The following is a 27,214-nucleotide window of genomic DNA, read 5'->3' as shown; positions in this document are numbered from 1 at the left end:
AAAGTTATACCTATTATCATCTCAAACTTTGCTAATATTGACGTTTAAAGTGAAGGGTACCCCTCTTGCCCGCTTTCTTCAAATTTTGGGGTATATATACGATTCGTTTCCATTATAATAGTAAGGAAAAAGCGCAATTGCGAAAACCTTTGGTGGCGATCCCACCTTAGGGAGGCTAGACGTTTCTCGTAACCCTAGCTGATCGCCGCGTATATATCCTAAAACTAAACGATGATAGTGGAGTAGAAGCCAATGATACAGATTGGTGTCTATGTGGAATAGACGGCAGACTAGTGGATGGTGGTGTTAGAAGCCAGTGTATGTGCAGACTGGTGTCAATGTGGGATTGACAAAGAACAGAAGATGATGGTGTTGGAAGCCAGATTAGTACCAGACTGGTGTTCATGTGGGATGGACAAAGATCAGAAGATGGTGGTGTGAGAACTCAAGTAGAGGAGCCATTTCCGTGACTGTGAAAACAGTTCGGAAATGGCGAACACGTTTGCTCCGATACGCAAACTGCGAACGCGGTCACGTGGGTGTAACAACGGACAGACAGACACACACACAGACAGACAGACAGACAGACACGGCCGTTACAGAACCTCTCCTGGACTACGTCACACGGAGAGGTAAAAATCTTTCACGTTCCCATGTTATCCCAAAGCGTAAGGTCAAACCTTTGGAAACCTCTGTTTCGACTCGGACATCGATTATTGTTTCTGAACTTGTTTTCTTTGCCTTTGTGTCTTTTTAAGCCTGTTATAACAGTTGCCTTTGAACATTGAAATGTTTGTGACGCGAGTTGTTTGATATCATAAGAAGTTTTGATTTATTTCCTTTCTGTAGGAAAATCCAAGAAAAAATGTTCAACTCGGCACAAATGTTCACCTGAAAATGAAAGGGAGCTTGAAATTGACAACCGAAAGGATACCAAGGAAAAACGCTTCAAATGTGATCAGTGTGGCTATGGTAGCAAGAACAAGAGTAATTTGATCACACATCAACGCATTCACACTGGAGAAAAACCCTTCAAATGTGATCAGTGTGACTATTCATGCAAGTATGAGTACGATTTGATCAGCCATCAACGCATTAACAGTGGTGAAAAACCGTTCAAATGTCATCAGTGTGACTTTGCAAGTACGCAGAAGAGTACATTGATCACACATGAACTTCTTCACAGTGATGAAAAACCCTTCGTATGTGATCAGTGTGACTTTGCAAGTACGCGGAAGAACGATTTGAACGTCCATCAGCACATTCACACTGGAGAAAAACCCTTCAAATGTGATCAGTGTGACTATTCAAGTGCGACCAAGAATGGTTTGATCATACATCAACGCATTCACACTGGTGAAAAACCCTTCAAATGTGATCAGTGTGACTATGCAAGTACGCAGAAGTATCATTTGATCAGACATCAACGCATTCACACTGGTGATAAACCCTTCAAATGTGATCAGTGTGACTATGGATCCACGCAGAAGGGTAATTTGATCGCTCATCAACGAATTCATAGCGGCGAAAAACCCTTCAAATGTGCTCGGTGTGACTATAAATCTACACGGAAGATCAGTTTGATTACACATCAACGCGTTCATAGCGGTGAAAAGCCCTTCAAGTGTGAACAGCGTGACTATGATAGCAAGAACAGGAGTACTTTGATCAAACACAAGCGAATTCACAGTCGTGAAACACCCTTCAAGTGTGATCAGTGTGACTATGCAAGTGCGCGGAAGAGTAATTTGATCACACATCAACGTATTCACACTGGAGAAAAACCCTTCAAATGTGATCAGTGCGACTATAAATGTACACAGAAGCATAATTTGATCAAACATCGACGAATCCATAGCGGCGAAAAACCCTTCCAATGTGCTCGGTGTGACTGTAAATGTACACAGAAGATTAGTTTGATCGCACATCAACGCATTCATAGCGTTGAAAAAACTCTTCATAAGTGATCAGTGTGATTATGGCAGTACGCGGAAGATTAGTTTGATCAGACATCGACGTTATAATCACATGGACTAATTAAAGGATTGTAGTTAAGCATACTCAGCAATTTAAAACTTGGAAAGAACCATTTCAAAAAGTGTTAATTGCGCAACGTGTTTTCATTTTCATTTCACACATTACCGTTCTTGACAACTGTAGTAGATGCTCACTAACAAAATGTTTTCGATCATAGAAAAATTATTAAAAACTAAAAGAACCTATCCTGACGGAATAGTCAGAGGGCAGGCCACATGGTTTTACAAAATTGTGGAATGTAACAAGCCTAACGTCTTAACGGGAAACTGGTAGTAATACGATGTTTGTGTTAGTTATTTATAAAACCTTCACGACAATATTTAATGTAACCCTTTTTTTAAACTATAATGAACAATATTTAATATGACAAATGGTGTATCAGTAATTATATCTTCGCTATTAAAGAATGATATTTTTACCATAATAATTGATTAATCATAATTTGCTTCTTTCCTTTCTTTAACTTCGTCATCACTTCTTGTACTAGTTGATTTCGGCGGACACAGGAGAGACAGCAAAATTGTCGCTAAGCTTAACTTTACCGTTGAATTCATGCTTGTGTTTTTTCACTTCTTAGTAGGTGTTATCATGCACCTACAGAGGTTTAATGGCAGAACATGGCTGTTCATATTGTCACGTATATTTTATTGTACGTTTATAATGGGAAAGTTTCCATTCTGCATTACGCAAGTGTCTAAAGTGGGATCAAGTTTGAATCTTCCACGTTCTCAAGGCGTATATTAGATTTGTTAAGGTCTAACCTTTGGAAACCGCTGTTTGACTCGGACATGGATTATTATTGTTTCTGAGCTTGTTTTGTTTGCCTTTGTGTCTTTTTAAGCCTAAGCATAACCGGTTATATCAATTGCCTTTGAACATTGAAATGTTTGTGACTCGAGTTGTTTGATATCATATGAGATTTTAATCAATTTCCTTTCTGTAGGAAAATCCAAGAAAAAATGTTCCACTCGATACAAATGTTCACCTGAAAATGAAAGGGAGCTTAAACTTGGCATTCGAAGGGATACCAAGGAAAAACGCTTCAAATTTGATCAGTGTGGCTATGCAAGTACGTGGAAGAATCGCTTGATCAGACATCAACGCATTCACAGTGGTGAAAAACCTTTCAAATGTGATCGGTGTGACTATGCAAGTGCGTGGAAGAGCGATTTGATCAGACATAAACTCATTCACAGTGGTGAAAAATTCTTCAAATGCGATCAGTGTGATTATAGATTTACGCAGAAGTCTCATTTGATCACTCATCAACGAAGCCATAGCGGTGAAAAACCCTTCAAATGTGATCAGTGTGACTATGCAAGTGCGCGGAAGAGCGATTTGATCAGACACAAACGCATTCACAGTGGTGAAAAATTCTTCAAATGCGATCAGTGTGATTATAGAGGTACGCAGAAGTCTCATTTGATCGAACACCAACGCATTCACAGTGGTGAAAAACCCTTCAAATGCGATCAGTGTGACTATGCAAGTGCGTGGAAGAGGGATTTGATCGCTCATCAACGAAGCCATAGCGGTGAAAAACCCTTCAAATGTGATCAGTGTGACTATGTAAGTACGCGGAAGACTGATTTTATCAGACATCAACGCATTCACAGTGGTGAAAAACCCTTCAAATGTGATCGGTGTGACTATGCCAGCACAATCAAGTGTAATTTGATCACTCATCAACGCATTCACAGTGGTGAAAAACCCTTCAAATGTGATCAGTGCGACCATGGATTCCCGCAGAAGAGTGATTTGATCAAACATCAACGCATTCATAGCGGTGAAAAACCCTTCAAATGTGATCAGTGCGACTATGGATTCACGCAGAAGAGTAATTTGATCAGACATCAACGTAATAATCACTTGGACTAATAAAATGGATTGTATTTAAGCATACTCAGCAAATTTAAAACTTGGAAAGAACCATTTCAAAATGTGTTAGTTGCGGAACATGTTTTCATTTTCGTTTCACACTTTGCTGTTCTTGACAACTGTAGTAGATGCTCACTAAGAAAAAGTTTTCGTTCGTGGGAAAATTGTACAAGCCTATCGTTACGGATTAATCACCGGACAGGCTATATCGTATTATAAAATTGTGAAATGTAACTAGCCTAACGTCTTAACGGGAAACTGGTAGTAATACTATGTTTGTGTTAGTTATTTATAAATCCTTCACGAACAATATTGAATATAGCCTTTTATTTGACTATAATTAACAATATTTTATATTAAAAATGGAATATCATCTTCTCTATTAAAGAATAAAAATTTTACCATAATAATTGATTTATATGTTATTGCATTGAATCTTAATTTGCTTCTTTAATAACTTCATCTTTGTCATCACTTCTGGTGCTTTGGTTTCAGCAGAAACAAGAGAGACTGCAAAATTGTCACTAAGCTTAAAGGGGCTGTCCAACCCCTCTCCTTTTTACCCACCCGCTATGTTAAGCTCTATGAGCAAGATCGTCGTTTGTCCCACTGTCCGAACAGCCCCTTTAACTTTACCCTTGACTTCATACTTGTGTTTACCTCTCCGAGTGACGTATGTCACAGAGAGGTATTACACCGGCCGTGTCTGTCTGTCTGTGTGTCTGTGTGTCTGTCTGTCTGTCTGTCAGACCCCACGTGACCGCGTTCGCAGTTTACAAATCGGAGCAAACAAATACCCGATTTCCGGAACGCGTTCGCGGTTCACGGAAATTTGGCCATTCATCTACCAACACCAGTCTTTACTAACTGGCTTCTAAGGACCACAATCTGCTAGTCTTTGTCCATCCCTCATGGACACTAGTCTGTACTTGTTAGCTTCCAAGCACAACCATCTTCTGTTCTTCGTCAATTTCACCTTGACACCAGCTTCTATGCACCACCATCTTCTGTTCTTCGTCAATTCCACATTGACATTAGCTTCTATGCACCACCATCTTCTGTTCTTCGTCAATTCCATATTGACACCAGCTTCTATGCACCACCATCTTCAGGTCTTTGTCCATTCCACATGGACGCCAGTCAGTCCATTCTGGCTTCTTTTCCTTCGTCATCGTTTGGTTTCAAGATATACGCGGCGATCGGCTAGGGTTACGAGAAACGTCTAGCCTCCCAATGGCAGGGCTTCCACCATCGGTTCACGCGAATGCGTTTTTATCTATTATTGGTTTCAAGATATACGCGGCGATCGGCTAGGGTTACGAGAAAACGTCTAGCCTCCCAATGGCAGGGCTTCCACCATCGGTTCACGCGAATGCGTTTTAATCTATTATTATAATGGAAACGAATCGTATATATACCCCAAAATTTGAAGAAAGCGGGCAAGAGGGGTACCCTTCACTTTAAACGTCAATATTAGGAAAGTTTCGAAAGATAATAGGAACAACTTTATTTTAAACTATTTAACTATTTTTAAAGTTATTTACTGGCGATTAAAATAATTAATATCATTTATATTTAATTAATTATTTAAGATAAACTTATTGCTTTGAAGTGACACAAGCGAGAGTTTATATAGAACGAGTAATGAAGATTGCATCTGAATCGAAACACTACACGCATATCAAAGTTAATATAAAGCGAGTAGGATGATAAGATCTCTTTCAAAACGATAACATTTCCTTTTTGCAGAATATTAAATGGAAATATTTTAAATAATTTTCGGCATTACGATTCTTTTAGTAGTTGTGTAGCTATAAAGCTCTGTTTCATCTCATTATTCCAAGAACATCTTTTGATATTAACATTTCAAATTTGGTGTTTACTTTTTAATTCAGCTTTACTACATTTATATATAGTGTAAACGCAACTTTTGATTTCACTACATAATAAGGATTTCAATACTTCGTCTCTCTGTAAGTGTTGATGCGATTGAGCCTATGAAACAAGATACCCTAGAATTAAACTAGAATTGAACTTGTTTCGTGTCCTCTTACAAGAGGTGTTAACAGTTCAGAGTGAGCCGAAAGTTAAATACACACTTAAGTGATAGATATTAGGTCCTCATTAGACTTATGAGAATACACAGGGAAATGTTAAACGATTAATCCTTTACGAATGGTCTTCGCGATATCCCGCCAATTTGAGCTACGTATTTCCGGTTTTCTCATTGGCTGGTGGACCCATGGACGAAGTAATACTGAAAAACCAATGGCAGCCCATTACTAAGCGACAAAACAACCAATGTAAAGCTTACAGCTCCAAAATGGAGGGGTTATGAAAATGCGGAGTCAAATCCCGGAAAACGCTAGCGCCATCTAGACAAAATAAGACGTTAGCTGCTTCCCTCGTTAGAACGTTGATTCCCCCACTATCCGGTTTGCTACTATCTGCCGCTAGAAGGCGAATCAACAAGTATTTTTCAACTTTCTCCATCTGCCATCCGTCCTTCAGTATTAGTTCGTCCATGGTGGACCTGTGTTTGGAAAGTAAATTCGTCTCGACTCGGAGAGGTTTATTTTGGTTTCCCAACTTGTTTCACTATTTTTTAGGTGTTATCATGTACCTACAGAGGTTTAATGGCAGAATATGACTGTTCATATTGTCACGTATATTTCATTATACGTTTGTTATGGGAAAGTTTGCATTCTGTATACACAAGTGTCTAACGTGGGATCAAGTTTGAATCCTCCACGTTTTCAACGCATATAATAGATTTGGTAAGGTCAGGTCTTTGGAAACGGCTGTTTCGACTCGGACATGGATTATTATTGTTTCTGAACTTGTTTCGTTTGCCTTTGTGTCTTTTTAAGTCTAAGCATAACTTGTTATATCAATTGCCTTTGAACAGTGAGATGTTTGTGACGCGAGTTTTATGATATCATATGAGGTTTTAATTTATTTCCTTTCTCTAGGAAAATCCAAGAAAAAATGTTCAACTCGATACAAATGTGCACCTGAATATGAAAGGGATCTTGACCTTGACATTCGAAAGGATACCAAAGAAAAACGCTTCAAATGTGATCAGTGTGACTATGCTAGTACGCGGAAGTATCATTTGATCACACATCAACGAATTCACAATGGTGAAAAACCCTTCAAATGTGATCAGTGTGATTATGCAAGTGCGTGGAAGACTGATTTGATCAGACATCAACGAATTCACAGTAGTGAAAAACCCTTCAAATGTGATCAGTGTGACTATGCATGTTCGTGGAAGGCTAATTTGATCAGACATCACCGAATTCACAATGGTGAAAAACCCTTCAAATGTGATCAGTGTGATTATGCAAGTGCGTGGAAGACTGATTTGATCAGACATCAACGAATTCACAGTAGTGAAAAACCCTTCAAATGTGATCAGTGTGATTATGCATGTAAGCGGAAGTATGTTTTTATCACACATCAACGCATTCATAGCGGTGAAAAACCCTTCAAATGTGATCAGTGTGATTATGCCAGCACAATGAAGTATAATTTGATCAAACATCAACGCAGTCACAGCGGAGAAAAACCCTTCAAATGTGATCAGTGTGATTATGCCAGCAATATGAAACATAATTTGATCAGACATCGACGTTATATTCACATGGACTAATTAAAGGATTGTAGTTAAGCATACTCAGCAATTTAAAACTTGGAAAGAACCATTTCAAAAAGTGTTAATTGCGCAACGTGTTTTCATTTTCATTTCACACATTACCGTTCTTGACAACTGTAGTAGATGCTCACTAAGAAAAGGTTTTCGTTCATAGAAAGATTGTAAAAACTAAAGTCCTAACGTCACGGAATAGTCACCGGAAAGGCTATATGGTTTTATAAAATTGTGGAAAATAACAAGCGTAACGTCTTAACGGGAAACTGGTAGTAATACGATGTTTGTGTTAGTTATTTATGAAACCTTCACGACAATATTTAATGTAACCCTTTTTCTAAACTATAATTAACAATATTTAATATAACAAATGGTATATTAATAATTATATCTTCGCTATTAAAGAGAAATATTTTTACCATAATAATTCATTAATCATAATTTGCTTCTTTACTTTAACTTCGTCATCACTTCTGGTGCTAGTTGGTTTCAGCAGAAACGAGAGACTGCAAAATTGTCGCTAAGCTTAACTTTACCGTTGAATTCATGATTGTGTTTTTTTCACTTCTTAGTAGGTGTTATCATGCACCTACAGAGGTTTAATGGCAGAATATGGCTGTTCATATTGTCTCGTATATTATGTTAGACTATATTATGGGGAACTTTGCATTCTGTTTTACACAAGTGTCTAACGTGGGATCAAGTTTGAATCTTCCACGTTCTCAACGCATGTGTTAGATTTGGTAAGGTCAAACCTTTGGAAACCGCTGTTTCGACTCGGACATGGATTATTAGAGAGTTTAAGCATCCCGTAAACGCGTACGTGTAGCTACCCTCCACAGTGCATTAGACCAATGCATTGTCAAAGGTGGCTACACGTACGCGTAAAGGGGATGCTTAAACTCTCTATTATTGTTTCTGAACTTGTTTTGTTTGCCTTTGTGTCTTTTTAAGCCTAAGCATAACCTGTTATTCAATTGACTTTGAACATTGAAATGTTTGTGATGCGAGTTGTTTGATATCATATGAGATTTTAATCTATTTCCTTTCTGTAGGAAAATCCAAGAAAAAATGTTCAACTCGATACAAATGTTCACCTGAAAATGAAAGGGAGCTTGAACTTGACATTCGAAAGGATATCAAAGAAAAACGCTTCAAATGTGATCAGTGTGGGTACGCTAGTACGTGGAAGTCTCATTTGATCGAACATCAGGACATTCACAGTGGTGAAAAACCCTTCAAATGTGATCGGTGTGACTATGCAAGTGCGTGGAAGAGTGATTTGATCACTCATCAGCGCATTCACAGTGGTGAAAAACCCTTCAAATGCGTTCAGTGTGATTATAAAGGCACACGGAAGAGTAATTTGATCACTCATCAACGCATTCACAGAGGTGAAAAACCCTTCAAATGTGAACAGTGTGACTATGCAAGTGCGTGGAAGAGTGGTTTGATCAGACATCAACGCATTCACAGTGGTGAAAAATTCTTCAAATGCGATCAGTGTGACTATGCAAGTGCGACGAAGAGTAGTTTGATCAGACATCAACGCATTCACAGTGGTGCAAATTCTTCAAATGCGATCAATGTGATTATAAAGGCACACGGAAGAGTAATTTGATCACTCATCAACGCATTCACGGTGGTGAAAAACTCTTCAAATGTGATCAATGTGACTATGTAAGCACGCGGAAGAAAGATTTGAACAAACATCAACGCATTCATAGCGGCGAAAAACCCTTCAAATGTGCTCGGTGTGACTATGCTAGTACCCGTAAGTGTACTTTAATCGCGCATCAACGCATTCATAGCGTTGAAAAAACCCTTCATATGTGATCAGTGTGATTATGGCAGCACGCAGAAGATTAGTTTGATCAAACATCGACGTTATAATCACATGGACTAATAAAATGGATTGTAGTTAAGCATACTCAGCAATTTAAAACTTGGAAAGAACCATTTCAAAAGTGTTAATTGCGCAACGTGTTTTCATTTTCGTTTCACACATTACCGTTCTTGACAACTGTAGTAGATGCTCACTAACAAAATGTTTTCGATCATAGAAAAATTATTAAAAACTAAAAAAACCTATCCTGACGGAATAGTCACAGGGCAGGCCACATGGTTTTACAAAATTGTGGAATGTAACAAGCCTAACGTCTTAACGGAGAAATACGATGTTTGTGTTAGTTATTTATAAAACCTTCACGACAATATTTAATAAAACCCTTTTTACCTCTCCGAGTGACGTATGTCACGGAGAGGTTCTGTAACGATCGTGTCTGTGTGTCTGTCTGTTGTTACACCCACGTGACCGCGTTCGCAGTTTCCAAATCCGAGCAAACGTGTTCGCCATTTTCGAACTGCTTTCACAGTCACGGAAATGGCTCCTCTACTTGAGTTCTCACACCACCATCTTCTGGTCTTTGTCCATCCCACACGGACACCAGTCTGTACTTACTGGCTTCTAATCACCACCATCTTCTGGTCTTCGTCCATTCCACTTGGACACCAGTCTGTACATACTGGCTACTAATCACCACCATCTTCTGGTCTTTGTCCATGCCACTTGGACATCAGTCTATACATTCTGGCTTCTAAACACCACCATCTACTGGTCTTCCGTCTATTCCACATAGACACCAATCTGTCTCATTGGCTTCTACTCCATTATCATCGTTTGGTTTTAGGATATACGCGGCGATCAGCTAGGGTTACGAGAAACGTCTAGCCTCCCTAAGGTGGGATCGCCACCAAAGGTTTTCGCAATTGCGCTTTTTCCTTACTATTATAATGGAAACGAATCGTATATATACCCCAAAATTTGAAGAAAGCGGGCAAGAGGGGTACCCTTCACTTTAAACGTCAATATTAGCAAAGTTTGAGATGATAATAGGTATAACTTTATTTTAAACGATTTAACTATTATTAATGTTAATTATTGAAGATTAAAATAATTAAAAATAATTATATTTATTTAAATATTAAAGATAATCTTGTTTCTCAACTCAAAATTAATACGGAAAGAGTTAAAAAGCAGTCTATGTTTTTGTCTGTGTGTGTCCGTCCATTGTAACACTAGTGCGTTGCGTTAGCAGTTAGCCTTGTGTTGATGTGTTAAGAAATCATACAGAACCTTAATATTCCCTTTTTCCATAATATAAAGTGAATATGTGGAAGTATTTTTCGTAATTATGATGCATTTAGTACTTTTGTAGCTTTAAAGCTGTTTCATTTTGATATTCCAAAGAGTTTTTTTAATATTGTTATTTGAAATAGCTGTTTATATGTTACTTAAGCTATACTACATCTGTATATAGAATAATCCTTGGTTTAGTGATTTCATGAAGAATACTAAGACCTAGACTCCGGCGGGTATATCAAGTATTATCCGCAATAGGCTTAGTGAAACAAAGAGTAAATAATTGAGGCCTGTAGTGAAGTAAACTTTGGGCTTTGATGTCTAAAATGAAGAGACATCAACGGTTCAGAGTGAGCCGAAAGTTAAATACACTATTAAATAATCAGGTTAAGGTTTTATAATAGAAGAAAAGATCATGGTGGCAATTAGAATAGTAAAAGGGCTAATGGTAAACGGGTAGTAGCTACAGACTTTTTAATCTCTTTATGGTGCGCATTGACTATTAGTTCGTCTAGCTACAATTTAGCTTTGGTGTTATTTAACGTTAACATTCATGTTGGCAAACTAAGAATATTGTTGAGGTGAGACGAGACGATAGTGTTTACACTGCAAACCAGTTGTGAATGTATCTATCAGAATATACGGTAAACAGCTGAAGCGTAGAATTCATTTCCTGATCTTTTCCCCATTGACTGATTTCCATGTGTCGAAGATTTATCCTTATTGGATGTAAAATGTCGACTGCTTTACTGTATATTCGCTATGCTTGGAATACTGCTTCAACATTTCGTAAATTTTTACTTCAAAAAAGAGAAATAATTCCATATCTAGGTAAATAAGTTTGTCGTAGTAGACCTCTTGACTCGGAGAGGTAATAATTTGGTTTTCCCAACTTGTTTAAAGTATAATTAACAATATTTAATATGACAAATGGTATATAAGTAATTATATCTTCACTATGAAAGAATGATATTTTTACCATAATAATTGATTAATCATAATTTGCTTCTTTCCTTACTTTAGCTTCGTCATCACTTCTTGTTCTAGTTGATTTCGGCAGAAACAGGAGAGACAGCAAAATTGTCGCTAAGCTTAACTTTACCGTTGAATTCATGGTTGTGTTTTTTCACTTCTTAGTAGGTGTTATCATGCACCTACAGAGGTTTAATGGCAGAACATGGCTGTTCATATTGTCACGTATATTTTATTGTACGTTTATTATGGGGAAGTTTGCATTCTGTATTACGCGAGTGTCTAACGTGGGATCAAGTTTGAATCTTCCACGGTCTCAACGCATATATTAGGTTTGGTAAGGTCAAACCTTTGGAAACCGCTGTTTCGACTCGGACATCGGTTATTGTTTCTGAGCTTGTTTTGTTTTCCTTTGTGTCTTTTTAAGCCTAAGCATAACCGGTTATATCAATTGCCTTTGAACATTGAAATGTGTGTGATGAGAGTTGTTTGATATCATATGAAGTTTTAATCTATTTCCTTTCTGTAGGAAAATCCAAGAAAAAATGTTCAACTCGATACAAATGTTCACCTGAAAATGAAAGGGAGCTTGAACTTGACATTCGAAAGGATATCAAAGAAAAACGCTTCAAATGTGATCAGTGTGATTATGCCAGCACAATAAGGAAAAGTTTGATCATACATCGACGCATTCACAGCGGCGAAAAACCCTTCAAGTGTGATCAATGTGATTATGCCTGCACGCACAAGAGTAGTTTAATAATACATCAACGCGTTCACAGTGGTGAAAAACCCTTCAAATGTGATCAGTGCGACTATGGTAGTAATCGTATGAGTAATTTTATCTGTCATGAACGCATTCACACTGGCGAAAAACCCTTCAAATGTGATCAGTGTGTTTATGCCAGCACAATGAAAAATCATTTGATCCGTCATCAACGCATTCACAGTGGTGAAACACCCTTCAAGTGTGAACAGTGTGACTATGGTAGCAAGAACAGTAGTAATTTAATCAGACATCAACGCATTCACAGTGGTGAAAAACCCTTCAAATGTGATCAGTGTGAGTATGGTAGCAAGAACAGGAGTAATTTGATCAAACAGCAACTCATTCACAGTAGTGAAAAACCCTTCAAATGTGATCAGTGTGACTATGCAAGTACGCGGAAGTATGATTTAATAATACATCTACGCATTCATAGCGGTGAAAAACCCTTCAAATGTGATCAGTGTGATTATGCCAGCACAATAAGGAAAAGTTTGATCATACATCGACGCATTCACAGCGGCGAAAAACCCTTCAAGTGTGATCAATGTGAATATGCCAGCTCGCAGCGCTGTCATTTGAACGTCCATCAGCGTATTCACCGTGGTGAAAAACCCTTCAAATGTGATCAGTGTGATTATGCCTGCACGCACAAGAGTAGTTTAATAATACATCAACGCGTTCACAGTGGTGAAAAACCCTTCAAATGTGATCAGTGCGACTATGGTAGTAATCGTATGAGTAATTTTATCTGTCATCAACGCATTCACACTGGCGAAAAACCCTTCAAATGCGATCAGTGTGATTATGCCAGCACAATGAAAAATCATTTGATCCGTCATCAACGCATTCACACTGGCGAAAAACCCTTCAAATGCGATCAGTGTGATTATGCCAGCACAATGAAAAATCATTTGATCCGTCATCAACGCATTCACACTGGCGAAAAATTCTTCAAATGCGATCAGTGTGATTATAAAGGTTCGCAGAAGACTCTATTGAACAAACATCAGCGCATTCACAGTAGTGAAAAACCCTTCAAATGTCATCAGTGTGACTATGGTAGCAAGAACAAGAGTAATTTGATCAGACATCAACGCATTCACAGTAGTGAAAGACCCTTCAAATGTGATCAGTGTAACTTTGGAAGCACTCAGAAGAGTAGTTTGATTGCACATAAACACATTCATATCGGTGATAAGTCCTAAATGGGTACATATCGGGCTGTTTAACAAAGTTTCTTCAGATAATGTAATGTGCTTTAAGCACATTAATGTTTAATTTCAATTATCTCTGCAAAGATTTAACGGCTCGGGATGGATCGAAATTAAAATTCACACGAGCTAAATATCTGAAGGCATAAAGCAGACTGTGCGTTATCTCTAAATAGAGACTCAGACGGTTCTATAAGTTTAACTAATCGAATCAGGGGGAAAGCTTCCATTCCCCCTTCCCCCTCCCTGATCGAACTCGGTTACATCACTGCAAATATATTCAACAGTCATAGATTTGTGCACCTCCTAGGTTCACGTGGAATATCATTCAAACAAATAATATAGAATGTTTTGTATATTTTTATTACCCTACAATTTTTTCTTTTCAAGTTTCCACAATCTCAAAGCATATATTGGTTTACGTAAGATCAAGTCTTTTGAGACCGCTGTTTCGACTCGGACACATGGATTATTTCTGTTTCCAAACTCCTTTTCTTTGATAATACATTCAGTGTGTGATCGGTGTGATTATGCTAGTACCCGTAACAGTACTTTAATCGCACATTAAGGCATTCATAGCGGTGAAAAACCCTTCAAACGTGATCAGTGTGATTTTCCAGCACATTGAAGAATAATTTGATCAAACATCGACTCATTCGTAGTGGTGAAAGACCATTCAAATGTGATCAGTTTGATTATGTCAGCACCCAAAAGAATATTTTGATCAGATATCAACGTAACAATCACAATATATATAATATTGTGTTGTATAACCCTTTATTTAACTATAATAAACAATATTTGATATAACAAATGGTATATAAGTAATTTTATCTTCGCTATTAAAGAATAACAAGTTGGGAAAACCAAAATATTACCTCTCCGAGTCAAGAGGTCTACTACTACAAACTTATTTACCTAGATATGGAATTATTTCACTTTTTTGAAGTAAACGTTTACGAAATATTGAAGCAGTATTCCAAACATAGTGAATGTACAGTAAAGCAGACGACATTTTACATCCAAATCTTGGACACATGGAAATCAGTCAATGGGGAAAAGAACAGGAAATGAAGTCTACGCTTCAGCTGTTTACCGTATATTCTGATAGCTACATTCACAACTGGTTTGCAGTGTAAACACTATCGTCTCGTCTCACCTCAACAATATTCTTAATTTGCCAACATGAATGTTAACGTTAAATAACACCAAAGCTGAATTGTAGCTAAACGCTCTAATAGTCAATACGCACCATAAAGGGAATAATAAGTCTGTACCTACTACCCGTTTACCACAAGCCCTTTTACTAATCTAATTGCCACCATCTTTTCTTCTATTTTAAAATCTTAACCTGATTATTTAAGAGTGTATTTAACTTTCGGCTCACTCTGAACCGTTAATGTCTCTTCATTTCAGAGACGAAAATCAAAGCCAAAAGTTTACTTCACCTCAGGCCTCAATTAATTACTCTTTGTTTCACTAAGCCTATTGCGGATAATGCGCGCTTGTTATACCCGCCGGAGTCTAGGTCTTAGTTTTCTTCATGAAATCACTAAACCAAGGATTATTCTATATACAGTTGTAGTATAGCTTAAGTAATATATAAACATTCATTTCAAATAACAATATTAAAAAAAATCTTTGGAATATCAAAATGAAACAGAGCTTTAAAGCTACAAAAGTACTAAATGCATCATAATTACGAAAAATACTTCCACATATTCACTTTATATTATGGAAAAAGGGAATATTAAGGTTCTGTATGATTTCTTAACACATCAACACAAGGCTAACTGCTAACGCGACGCACTAGTGTAACAATGGACGGACACACACACAGACAAAAACATAGACTGCTTTTTAACTCTTTCCGTATTAATTTTGAGTTGAGAAAAGAGATTATCTTAAATATTAAAATAAATATAATTAATATTAAATATTTTCTTCGTCAGTTGTTTGCCTTATTGAGCGTTACATCGTTTTGATAAAGAACAATTAAACATTCTTGAGAGACCTGACTAATATTGGCGTTTGAAATGAAGCATACGCCCGTTGCGTCGCCTTACTCAAATAGGTAGTATATAAGGGTGTCGAACTACACTTTAAAGCAAGAACAACCGCAATTGCGAAAACCTTTGGTGGACAACCCACCTTAGGGAGGCTAGACGTTTCTCGTAACCCTAGCTGATCGCCGCGAATGTCTTAATTCAAACGATGACGATGGAGTAGAAGCCAGGTGTGCAGACTGGTGTCCATGTGGGATGGACAAAAACAAAGACTAGCAGATGGTGGTGTAGAAGCCAGGTGTACAGACTGGTATCCATGTGAGATGGACAAAAACAAAGACCAGAAGATGGTGGTGTTAGAAGCCAGTGTGTACAGACTGGTGTCCATGTGGGATGGACAATGACCAGAAGATGGTGGTGTTAGAAGCCAGTAAGTACAGACTGGTGTCCATGTGGGATGGACAAAAACAAAGACCAGAAGATGGTGGTGTTAGAAGCCAGTGTGTTCAGACTGGTGTCCATGTGGGGTGGACAATGACCAGAAGATGGTGGTGTTAGAAGCCAGTAAGTACAGACTGGTGTCCGTGTGGGATGGACAAAGACCAGAAGATGGTGGTGTGAGAACTCAAGTAGAGTAGCCATTTCCGTGACTGTGAAAGCAGTTCGGAAATGGCGAACACGTTTGCTCCGATTTGGAAACTGCGAACGCGGTCACGTGGGTGTAACAACAGACACACACACAGACAGACAGACAGACAGACACACACGATCGTTACAGAACCTCTCCGTGACATACGTCACTCGGAGAGGTAAAAATTTTACCATAATAATTGATTAATATATCGAGAATATACGGAGATTTAATGGCATTATATGGCTGTTCATATTGTCACTTGTATTTTATTATACGTTGATCATGCGAAAGTTTGCTATCAGTTTTACCAGAAGTATATAATACTTCTCTTCGAGAGAAGTGTACCACAAAGCGGGGTGAGTGTAACGTCACTCTTCCCAACATCGGAACACTTAGAGCAAGGTTACTAAACCGAATCACATACACGATAAATAGTTCCCTCATCTTACTCTATTAGCGTTTAAATATTTGGCAAGACTCGCTTGTGCATTTTGTCCCACGTCAAGACGAGGTTTGTGGGATGATTGCTGGGGATTTAGTGCCAAGCAACTATTGAATTCACCTTACGGTGCGATGCCCATTTGCAGTTTGATGAGCGGGAAAGCAAACTAAAAGGGGGAGCCTGGGAAGAATGACGTTACATAACTATAGCATTAAGAGGATACAGAGTGTCATCCTTCCTCTATTATCCCCTTCTGGTTTTACCCAAATTTCTAACGTGGGATCAAGTTTGAAATTTGAATATATATATATATATAATATATATATTGAGAAAGTTGTTTGTTAGTTCTTTATGACATACATAGTCACGATTAGTTAATTTCCAAATTCGACCAATTGGGGTTGATATCAGTGATACCAGGAATTAAAAAATCTTCCACGTTCCCATGTTATCCCAAAGCGTAAGGCCAAACCTTTGGAAACCGCTGTTTCGACTCAGACATCGGTTATTGTTTCTGAACTTTCGTTTGCCTTTGTGTCTTTTTAAGCCTAAGCATAACCTGTTATATCACTTGCCTTTGAACATTGAAATGTTTGTGACGCGAGTTGTTTGATATCATATGAAGTTTTAATTTATTTCCTTTCTGTAGGAAAATCCAAGAAAAAATGTTCAACTCGATATAAATGTTCAAAGGGAGCTTGAACTTGACATTCGAAAGGATACCAGAGAAAAACGCTTCAAATGTGATCAGTGCGACTATGGTAGCAAGCGCAAGAGTACTTTGATCACACATCAACGCATTCACACTGGAGAAAAACCCTTCAAATGTGATCAGTGTGACTATGGTAGCAAGCGCAAGAGTACTTTGATCACACATCAACGCATTCACACTGGAGAAAAACCCTTCAAATGTGATAAGTGTGGCTATGCTAGTGCGTGGAAGAGTGATTTGATCAGCCATCAGCGCATTCACAGTGGTGAAAAACCTTTCAAGTGTGGACAGTGTGATTATGCCAGCGCGTGGAAGACTAGTTTGATCAGACATCAAGGCTTTCACAGTAGTGAAAAACCCTTCAAATGCGATCAGTGTGATTATGCTTGCCCGCGGAATTGTGATTTGTTCAGACATCAACGCATTCACTGTGGTGAAAATCTCTTCAAATGTGATCAGTGTGACTATGGATTCACGCAGAAGAGTAATTTGATCAGACATCAATGTAATAGTCACTTGGACTAATAAAATGGATTGTATTTAAGCATACTCACTAATTTAAAACTTGGCAGGGTTCGTACGGAACCTGGATAACCTTGAAAACCTGGATAAGTCAGGGATATGGAAAATAGCGGAAAAAGTCAGGGATTTAAAACATTTTCCTAAAAAGTCAGGGATATGTCAGGGATTTCGTTTGGTATATCAAACCATGCTTCGAGCAATGCTAAATATGAGCCAGGTGTGAAAAGTGGACTCTGGTAAATACCTTAAAATGGTCAGGGATATTGCGAAAATTTGGTCAGGGATAACCTGGAAACGTCAGGGATTTTGAATGTAAAAATTTCGTATGAACCCCAATGGAAAGAACCATTTCAAAATGTGTTAATTCTCAACGTGTTTTCATTTTAGTTTCACATATTACTGTTTTTGACAACTGTACTAGATGCTCTCTAACAAAATATTTTCGTTCATAGAAAAATTATAAAAAACTAAAAAACCTATCGTGACGGAATAGTCACAGGGCAGGCTACACGGTTTTACAAAATTGTGGAATGTAACAAGCCTAACGGAAAACTGGTAGTAATACGATGTTTGTGTTAGTTATTTATAAAACCTTCACGACAATATTTAATGTAACCCTTTTTTTAAACTATAACTAACAATATTTAATATAACAAATGGTTTATCAGTAATTATATCTTCGCTATTAAAGAATGATATTTTACCATAATAATTGATTAATGATAATTTGCTTCTTTCCTTACTTACTTCGTCATCACTTCTTATCGTATTATAAAATTGTGAAATGTAACTAGCCTAACGTCTTAACGGGAAACTGGTACTATGTTTGTGTGTTATTTATAAATCCTTCACCAACAATATTGAATATAGCCCTTTATTTGACTATAATTAACAATATTTATATTAAAAATGGAATATCATCTTCGCTATTAAAGAATAAAAATGTTACCATAATAATTGATTAAAGGAAAGCGCGGCTCTGTTGATGCCCCTTATAGATGGCTTTTCTGCTAAACAGTGGCTAAGCTTGCTAAAGGCTACTTAAGCCAAAGGCAGGAACCAATGGGAACTAGTGCATTAGGTCTGATTGGTTCCTGCCTTTGGCAAGGTAAAATTCGTGTCCAGAAGGTTAGCCAGAATGCTAGGGGTGATCATGGAGCCGCGCTTTCCTTTAATATGTTATTGCATTGAATCTTAATTTGCTTCTTTAATAACTTCATCTTTGTCATCACTTCTTGTGCTAGTTGGTTTCAGCAGAAACAGGAGAGACAGCAAAATTGTCGCTAAGCTTAACTTTACCGTTGAATTCATGATTGTGTTTTTTCACTTCTTATTAGTAGGTGTTATCATGCACCTACAGAGGTTTAATGGCAGAATATGGCTGTTCATATTGTCACGTATATTTTATTGTACGTTTATTATGGGGAAGTTTGCATTCTGTATTACACAAGTGTCTAACGTGGGATCAAGTTTGAATCTTCCACGTTCTCAAGGCGTATATTAGGTTTGGTAAGGTCAAATCTTTGGAAACCGCTATTTCGACTCGGATATCGATTATTGTTTCTGAACTTGTTTTGTTTGCCTTTGTGTTTTTTTAAGCCTAAGCATAACCTGTTATATCAATTGCCTTTGAACATTGAAATGTTTGTGATGCGAGTTGTTTGATATCGTATGAAGTTTTAATTTATTTCCTTTCTGTAGGAAAATCGAAGAAAAAATGTTCAACTCGATACAAATGTTCACCTGAAAATGAAAGGGAGCTCGAACTTGACATTCGAAAGGATATCAAAGAAAAACGCTTCAAATGTGATCAGTGTGACTATGCTAGTACGCGGAAGGATGATTTGATCAGACATCAACGCATTCACAGTGGTGAAACACCCTTCAAGTGTGAACAGTGTGACTATGGTAGCAAGAACAAGAGTAATTTGATCAAACACAAACGCATTCACAGCGGCGAAAGACCCTTCAAATGTGATCAGTGTGATTATGCCTTCACGCAGAAGATTAATTTGATCACACATCAACTCATTCACAGTGGTGACAAACCTTTCAAATGTGGTCAGTGTGACTATGCAAGTACGACGAAGAATGGTTTGATCAGACATCAACGCATTCACAGTGGTGACAAACCCTTCAAATGTGATCAGTGTGACTATGCAGGTGCGCGGAAGGATGATTTGACCAGACATCAATGCATTCACACTGGTGAAAAACCCTTCAAATGTGATCATTGTGACTATGCAAGTACGTGGAAGAATGCTTTGAAAAGACATCAACTCATTCACAGTGGTGAGAGTCAAATGTGATCATTGTGATTATGGCAGCGCACGGAAGAGCCATTTAATCAGAAGTAAATAGATTATTTGATTTAATCCGACATCAACGTAGCAATCACTAGGAATAATAAAATGGATTATAGTTAAGGATACTCAGCAAACTTGGAAAGAACATTTACTAAATGTATTGTACTACAAAATGTTTTCATTTTCTGAATAAATATTACTGTTCTTTACATTTGTATTAGGAAATCTCTAAGAAAACTTTCCAATCTTAGAAATAATGTAAGCACCCTTAATTACCATACCGGCTCTAAGGTTGTGTGCTTTAAATATACCGCAGTATATATTACAATGGCGGCCGGAACTAACCAAATGTCTTAACGGGCACCGCCGAACCTGTTTTCTACAAGTAATAATAATAATAATATGATTTTTGTAGTTATTCATAAAACCGTTTCGAACGAACAGTAAAATTTATTTGTAACAATATGATCGTGTCAAATGCTTTATTTAACATCATTTAATATTACAACTGAAATTACAGTAATTATATCTTCGCTTACCGTAATAATTGACTAATTTTACTGGTCATCTCCCTTTTAAATTTCTCCAAGGTATTATTTAGTTTCGTTGCTTCCATGGCAAAACTGACCCTCATACTGGAAAGTTGTTTCAAATTACGTTCAATATTTTTCTCAATTCTTGCCAATCTCTTCTCAAATTGTTTCATAAGCTTTTCCTGGCGATTTTGGATACGGTTTTCGAATTGTTCCAAGCGCTTTTCCAAACGTTTGAGCTTTTCTTCTTTCGAACGAGTTCCATTTTTGCCACCAGACTCCTCGGAACTTTCATTACCACTGTCTCAAGTTTCTTCAGGTTTTGGCGTAGTACTTGCTAAAGTTCCTGGGTCGTCATTTGCGTCTTTAATTACTTTAACTTCGTCATCAGCTCTGGTAGTAGATGGTTTCAAAAGAAACAAGAGAGACAGGAAAATTGTCGCTAACCCTAACTTTGCCGTTGAATTCATGCTCTTTCTTTTTCAGTACTTAGTAGGTGTATATATTGTCACGTATATTTTATCATACGTTTATTGGGTTAAGTTTGCATTCTGTATACTGGGTCATTCTTTGACAAATCAACCAAAAATTTGGAAATTTTGATCCCGATGTTTTCTGATTTTAATAATTCTTCGTATTTAGAGTTTTTTGGGCTCCTAAAAACGATTCTGAAATTTTCAGCGCGATCAGTTGATGGATTCTGGATATACAGCATAGGTCATATTTTGAATAATTGGCGATTGCGACTAATAATTTTTAAATAAATCTCAACTACTAAATATCGAAACATATTGGGTGAAAGCTTATTATTAATGCTTTTTTGACGCTAAAACCGATTATCAATACCGTTTAAATAAATAAATAGCAGATCATTAATATTTTCACTATTTAATTGGGAAAACCTAGATTTTCACCACCCACTTCACTCCAATTTCAGAAATTTTGCCATTTTCAAAATTCTCGCTCATTTTAACATAAGAAACATTCAAAACCACAAGGTAATATTTTTAGTTTCAGAGATATTGATTTTTGAATTTTATTGAAAAAAATTTTTATTGAAAAAAAAAAGAAATTGAAATTTTAGGTTTTTCATTTATCATTTAGAAAGTTGTTCCAACTAGGAGTTGTGCTTTGACAACACATACAATAATCTTATTTTGTCGTCATTTTTGACTTTGTAACAATCAATGTTGGGCAACTTAGTTGGGACATCAATTTTAATAGAAATACTCTCGCCGGGTATCCAACAGTGATCATTTCTGCGCGGCCATGAGTATGTCTCGGATATACCAGATGGACGCATAAATTTAACGTAGTAGTCTCCAAATTCATCTGATACATCCTCAATCATTCCAATGTAGCTTAAATTTTTGTAAAAACATGCCACAAAATCTCCGACATTGAAGTTTTCAACATCTTCAGTGGTTGCTTCTGCGCTGGATACTTTGACTGTTTTAAGGTCAACGTCGGCCGACAAAGGTGCAACCAGCATCTCATTGATCGATTTTGGGATAAATTTATGGAAGCGTTGCGTGCCTTTTATTGTTATGGCCTTGGAAAACCGTTCTTCTAATAGGTCAGAGGCCCTTGAAACTTCATTATTATCCACGTATATAAATTTGATATTTTGAAACGCTGAAGAACAGAAGTTAAACATATCAACTGGGGTTAATATTTGACCGAAGAGTGGTCTTTGTAGACTTGTTTTGGCCGTTTTGCGTTTAACTGTTCCCCCAATTCCATCACAAGGACCCTTTCCATGTGATGTAGCAAAAAAGTGCCACTCTACATCCAAACTGATGTCATTTTTGTGGCGGCAAACATTGACGAAATTGTATTTGTTTTTGTATTGTCCAGCACATCCGTCAGTAAAATAGTAAAGCTTATTTACTCGAGGTACGTAAGAACTAATGAGTGGTATTAATTTGGAGATAAATGTGTAGACAGTTGCGGTTGAATTGACTCTGGTATTACTAATAATACAGAAATTTATGTGTTCAAGTTCACCATTCTCAACTAATTTGTAGTAAATCACAAATGGATGAACTGTGGCCTGCGAATTGTCCCAATGGAATCCTTGAGCCTCATCTTGAATGACAAAAGAATAATTTTCAGCGAAATCACCAAGAACTATAACATTTTCAGGTGTTAGAGATCCTTTAAGGGATTTTAGGTATAGGGCCTGTGATTTCGCGGTATAATGATGTCTTGTTAATTGAAGAAGTTTGGTAGCCAAAGAATTTAGAAAGTCCTCACTACTTTCAGTCAAAGTGACAAGTCTGGTACTATCAGTGGACACCCATTGCATAAATTTAATTTCATCGTGATCTTCCAGAAGCACGTTCAAATGTTCATTTTCAAGTAGTCCCTTTTTTCCAGGACAATCTTGACAGGCTCTCATCATACAGTCTCTGTTTTGCATATCGCAAACTGTCAATCCCATAAAATCAGTCTCGTTTGTCATTAGGCAATTCGCAGGTAATGCCGAAATAATCAATTTGACATTTTGGTGGTAAGTGCAAACGCAAACTGAATGAGTTCCTTTTGGACCGGCTAAGATGCACCAAGATGGTCGAAGTGAACAAAAAGTAGAAAATCCCACCGACTCATTGCACTCTTCCTTAAACTTCTGGTACAGTTCTTTCAAATTTATTAAAAGAAGTCTCTTTTGGCGATGTTCTTTTTCTAAAGTTGTAGGGTTTCTCACCGAAACAAACTCCTTCTGACCTGGTGTCATGCGACTGTTGTCATCGTTTTCGTAAAAGTCAACAATTTGCTTTTTAATTTCTTCATAAAGTACTCGTCCTTTGGATTGTTTTTCGGGTAGCGACAGAATACCCTTTTCAAGTTTGAGCTTTCTGCTGCGTTTGACTATGTGCTGAGTCGCTGAAAATTCTCTCATTGTGCGTTGGATACCAAATGGTGAAACAGTCAAAATTTGTAGTTTTTCACCATACGATGTATTTGGATTGTTATACTTTTCTTTAAGTTCGCCTAAAACCTTTTCGTACAATTTATGTTCTTTTGTGATTTTCTTCATGTTCTGATCAGATTGGTCGTCATAATTATTATCAAGAGCTATATCAAATGATTCTTCCAATTTTCGTTTAAGGAATGCCTGTCCGGAATGAAATTTCTTCTTTGCCAGGTTTGTCTTATGAATTGAAGAGAGCCCTTCTGTTTTAAGAATTAAAAGAGGTTTACTCCATTTTCATAAATCTAACTCTAAGATATAAATAAGTCTCTTACTTGTTTTGATTGGAGACTCATTGAGATGTCTTAATGCTTCGTTCACTACAAGCAAAGCGGTTTCTTTGTCAACTTGGCTTCCAGTTCCTGATGAACAAGGCTCTTCACTTAATATGTCACTTAACGGAGTTGAAGTTCCACTATTTTTAGCGGTGTTCATTTCCATAGATGCTTGAGACTCATTGTTTTGTGATTCTGAAGTTTCACATTTGAGCTTATTGTCAATATCAACAGTGAGCACAAAAATAGAGGAGAGCCGGAGAGACCAAATTCTCCGTCAGCCCCCCTTTCAAAAACGTTACCAGTGCCACTGGCTCTCTAGGAGCGTGGCGCACATGCGCAATCGGCGCAAGCGAGAGAGAAAAAAATCAGAGAAGTTTGTTTACGTTATTACGGCCGAGACTTAAGTTTTACGGCGATACTCCGATACTCGTGCCGCGTGCGTGCTAATTCCCCCCCTCTCTCTTTCTCTCTAACCGTATTTTCGGGTATACCCTTTTTGAATTTCCCTCTCAAAGGATCACGTGTGCGCGAGGTAGGTGCGCGTGAGAACCATGGTGCCCGGCCGTTATAAAGTACCTTCCCCCTTCTAACTTTGACTCTCCTTTGGATTTGTGCTCCCTGATATCAATTTGGCATTGGATACACAATTTTTGTCCAACAACAACATGCACATTTATCATCATTAGTTTTTTATACTGGTCCAATGAAATTAATTTGAGAGATTTCTTTCTGTCCGCTTCATGTAATTTAAATGGGTTTGCACACTTAAATTGTCTTTGAGAATACCTTTTCATGTACACTTCGTTGTGATGGAAACAAATGTTTCTAATTTTAGTTATAGGAACATTAGTTCTAGAGTTTAAAATAACTTTGTCATCTTCGGAAAGATGATTTATAATTCCTACGGTTTGGATTAAAGTTTTCAAATGGCACCTTGGATGAAGAATAGTTACACTTGGATATATCAGTCGACAAATTTTTGGACCACAAATGGCTTACGCGACCTTCGCGCCGCGTAGTGTGAAAATCTTGAAACTCCCGTAACAAACAAGAAACACGTGTTTAGTTTAGCCAAGGCCTAGGGCTATTTAAACATCAACTTTACTGGTTTCTTTTATTATAGTAGGTAATTATATTTAAAGAATAAAGTCACCTACTATAATAATTAGAAGAATAATAGTTCATCTTTAAAACTTACATAATCATAAATCACCGCATAAACAAAAGCCACTGAAAACGATCTTAACCCTAACCGCCGTTTATTTTTCAAATTCAAACGGAATCAGAGCAGACGACGTAACAAACGGAAACCAAAAAATAATCATTTCCAGTAAAAACAGCTTGTCGCGTTACCAAATTTAGAACCCCTCTAATGCGCATCCGCGACCGCGGCCAGAAGCACACGTTATACTACGAGTGATATATCCAAGTGTAACTATTCTTCATCCAAGATGGCACACGCTTTCCGCCGTCCAAAAGGCACATTTGCGATGGGGAACACTATTTTACCCCGAAATTATTTTTGCCGAACTTTTGCCGAATTACCCCGAATTCTAAAATAGTAGAAAACTCCCATGCGTCGTCTGCTAAAACATCTTAAATGACTTCTGGCTTCGCCTTCGGCTTTTCGGGGTAAATTAGTGACCGTTTCGGCACTTTTCGGCACAAAAGAGTGGGGTAAAATATAAAAATACGGCCCCCATACTAAAAGTCGCAATTAAATCAAGCAATCATTCAAATCCATTTCAGAAACTAAATAAGCTTAACTAAACTACCCTCTCTCGCCCCAACGACTATTAATTTCAACTTAATTAAGTTTAATTAACGTAAAATTCGACCAAAAACGTACATTTTTGGGACAAAAATTAAAATAACTTTTAATTAAACTTCATAATTAAGATTAAAACTAAGCTATAAGCTGGTAAATCCCCGTTTTTCCCATTTAACACTGAAATTAAATTATATTATCTCTATAATACATTAATATTCAGGAAATTACAAAGTTTGGGGTAAAATAGGGTTTGTTCGGCAAAATATTATGGGCGTGAAATGAAAAAAATATGCCGAGTCTTTGAAGAAGCGCGAAATTCCAAAGTTTGGGGTAAAATAGGGTTTTTTCGGCAAGGATTGAATTTTCAATTAAACATTGATATTAATGTGAATTATTTATTGAATCTCAATTTATAAGCTAAATATAATCTTCCGAACCACAATCCAACGTAAATTTCAACTTAATTAAGTTTAATTAACGTAAAATTCGACGAAAACGTACATTTTTGGGACAAAAATTAAAATAACTTTTAATTAAACTACATAATTAAGATTAAATCTAAGCTATAAGGTGGTAAATCCCCTTTTTTCCCATTTAACACTGAAATTAATTGATATTATCTTTATAATACATTAATATTCAGAAAATTCAAAAGTTTGGGGTAAAATAAGGTTTTTTCGGCAAGGATTGAATTTTCAATTAAACATTGATATTAATGTGAATTATTTATTGAATCTCAATTTATAAGCTAAATCTACTCTGCCGAACCACAATCCAACGTTAATTTCACTTAATTAAGTTAAATTAACGTAAAATTCGACCAAAAAGGTACATTTTTGGGACAAAAATTAAAATAACTTTTAATTAAACTACATAATTAAGATTAAAACTAAGCTATAAGCTGGTAAATCCCCTTTTTTCCCATTTAACACTGAAATTAAATTATATTATCTCTATAATACATTAATATTCAGGAAATTACAAAGTTTGGGGTAAAATAGGGTTTGTTCGGCAAAATATTATGGGCGTGAAATGAAAAAAATATGCCGAGTCTTTGAAGAAGCGCGAAATTCCAAAGTTTGGGGTAAAATAGGGTTTTTTCGGCAAGGATTGAATTTTCAATTAAACATTGATATTAATGTGAATTATTTATTGAATCTCAATTTATAAGCTAAATATAATCTTCCGAACCACAATCCAACGTAAATTTCAACTTAATTAAGTTTAATTAACGTAAAATTCGACGAAAACGTACATTTTTGGGACAAAAATTAAAATAACTTTTAATTAAACTACATAATTAAGATTAAATCTAAGCTATAAGGTGGTAAATCCCCTTTTTTCCCATTTAACACTGAAATTAATTGATATTATC

At 36.9% G+C, this 27,214-nt stretch overlaps 3 protein-coding genes across 3 annotated transcripts in view; 2 read left to right on the top strand and 1 right to left on the bottom strand.

The window, feature by feature from the left end:
* The window catches only part of LOC149621109 (uncharacterized), a 37,214-nt gene extending 18,435 nt beyond the window's left edge, over positions 1 to 18,779 (top strand). The window contains exons 7-14 of the mRNA XM_089854701.1: positions 2,981 to 3,914; positions 6,844 to 7,550; positions 8,306 to 8,310; positions 9,263 to 9,379; positions 12,324 to 13,221; positions 14,231 to 14,267; positions 14,324 to 14,360; positions 17,399 to 18,779. Coding sequence (XP_089710827.1) covers positions 2,981 to 3,914; positions 6,844 to 7,550; positions 8,306 to 8,310; positions 9,263 to 9,379; positions 12,324 to 13,221; positions 14,231 to 14,267; positions 14,324 to 14,360; positions 17,399 to 17,980 — 3,317 coding nt within the window. The 3' untranslated portion in view covers positions 17,981 to 18,779. The remainder of the gene's footprint in view (positions 1 to 2,980; positions 3,915 to 6,843; positions 7,551 to 8,305; positions 8,311 to 9,262; positions 9,380 to 12,323; positions 13,222 to 14,230; positions 14,268 to 14,323; positions 14,361 to 17,398) is intronic.
* Positions 18,544 to 20,703, top strand: LOC149621108 (uncharacterized). Its single transcript, XM_089854700.1, has 2 exons — positions 18,544 to 18,551; positions 19,635 to 20,703. Exons 1-2 carry the CDS (start codon positions 18,544 to 18,546, stop codon positions 20,284 to 20,286), a joined length of 660 nt encoding a protein of 219 aa, XP_089710826.1. The 3' UTR covers positions 20,287 to 20,703.
* A 115-nt stretch (positions 20,704 to 20,818) lies between these two features.
* LOC149621107 (uncharacterized) lies at positions 20,819 to 25,523 on the bottom strand. The gene is made up of 3 exons (XM_089854699.1): positions 24,066 to 25,523; positions 21,962 to 23,993; positions 20,819 to 21,116 (listed from the first exon to the last, which is right to left on the bottom strand). The coding sequence occupies exons 1-3, from the start codon at positions 24,229 to 24,231 to the stop codon at positions 20,819 to 20,821; spliced, it is 2,496 nt and encodes an 831-aa protein (XP_089710825.1). The 5' UTR covers positions 24,232 to 25,523.
* Between the last annotated feature and the right edge of the window lie 1,691 nt (positions 25,524 to 27,214).

Source organism: Phalangium opilio, unplaced genomic scaffold, assembly GCF_054372755.1.
Source record: "Phalangium opilio isolate 3A_F unplaced genomic scaffold, DU_Popi_V2 ptg000209l_1, whole genome shotgun sequence".
Taxonomy (NCBI): domain Eukaryota; kingdom Metazoa; phylum Arthropoda; class Arachnida; order Opiliones; family Phalangiidae; genus Phalangium; species Phalangium opilio.
The sequence above is the reverse complement of the archived record's forward strand: the minus strand, read 5'-3'. Positions and strand labels throughout refer to the sequence as shown.

Bases quoted from the DNA above. Each gene is read 5' to 3' on its own strand.
- LOC149621107 (XM_089854699.1), bottom strand. From the start codon at position 24,231: ATGGAAATGAACACCGCTAAAAATAGTGGAACTTCAACTCCGTTAAGT. The intron at 23,994-24,065 runs GTAAGAGACTTA...TTCTTAAAACAG, and splicing joins TGAGTCTCCAATCAAAACAA to AAGGGCTCTCTTCAATTCAT. The intron at 21,117-21,961 runs GTATGTGTTGTC...AACTTGAGACAG, and splicing joins GACGACAAAATAAGATTATT to TGGTAATGAAAGTTCCGAGG.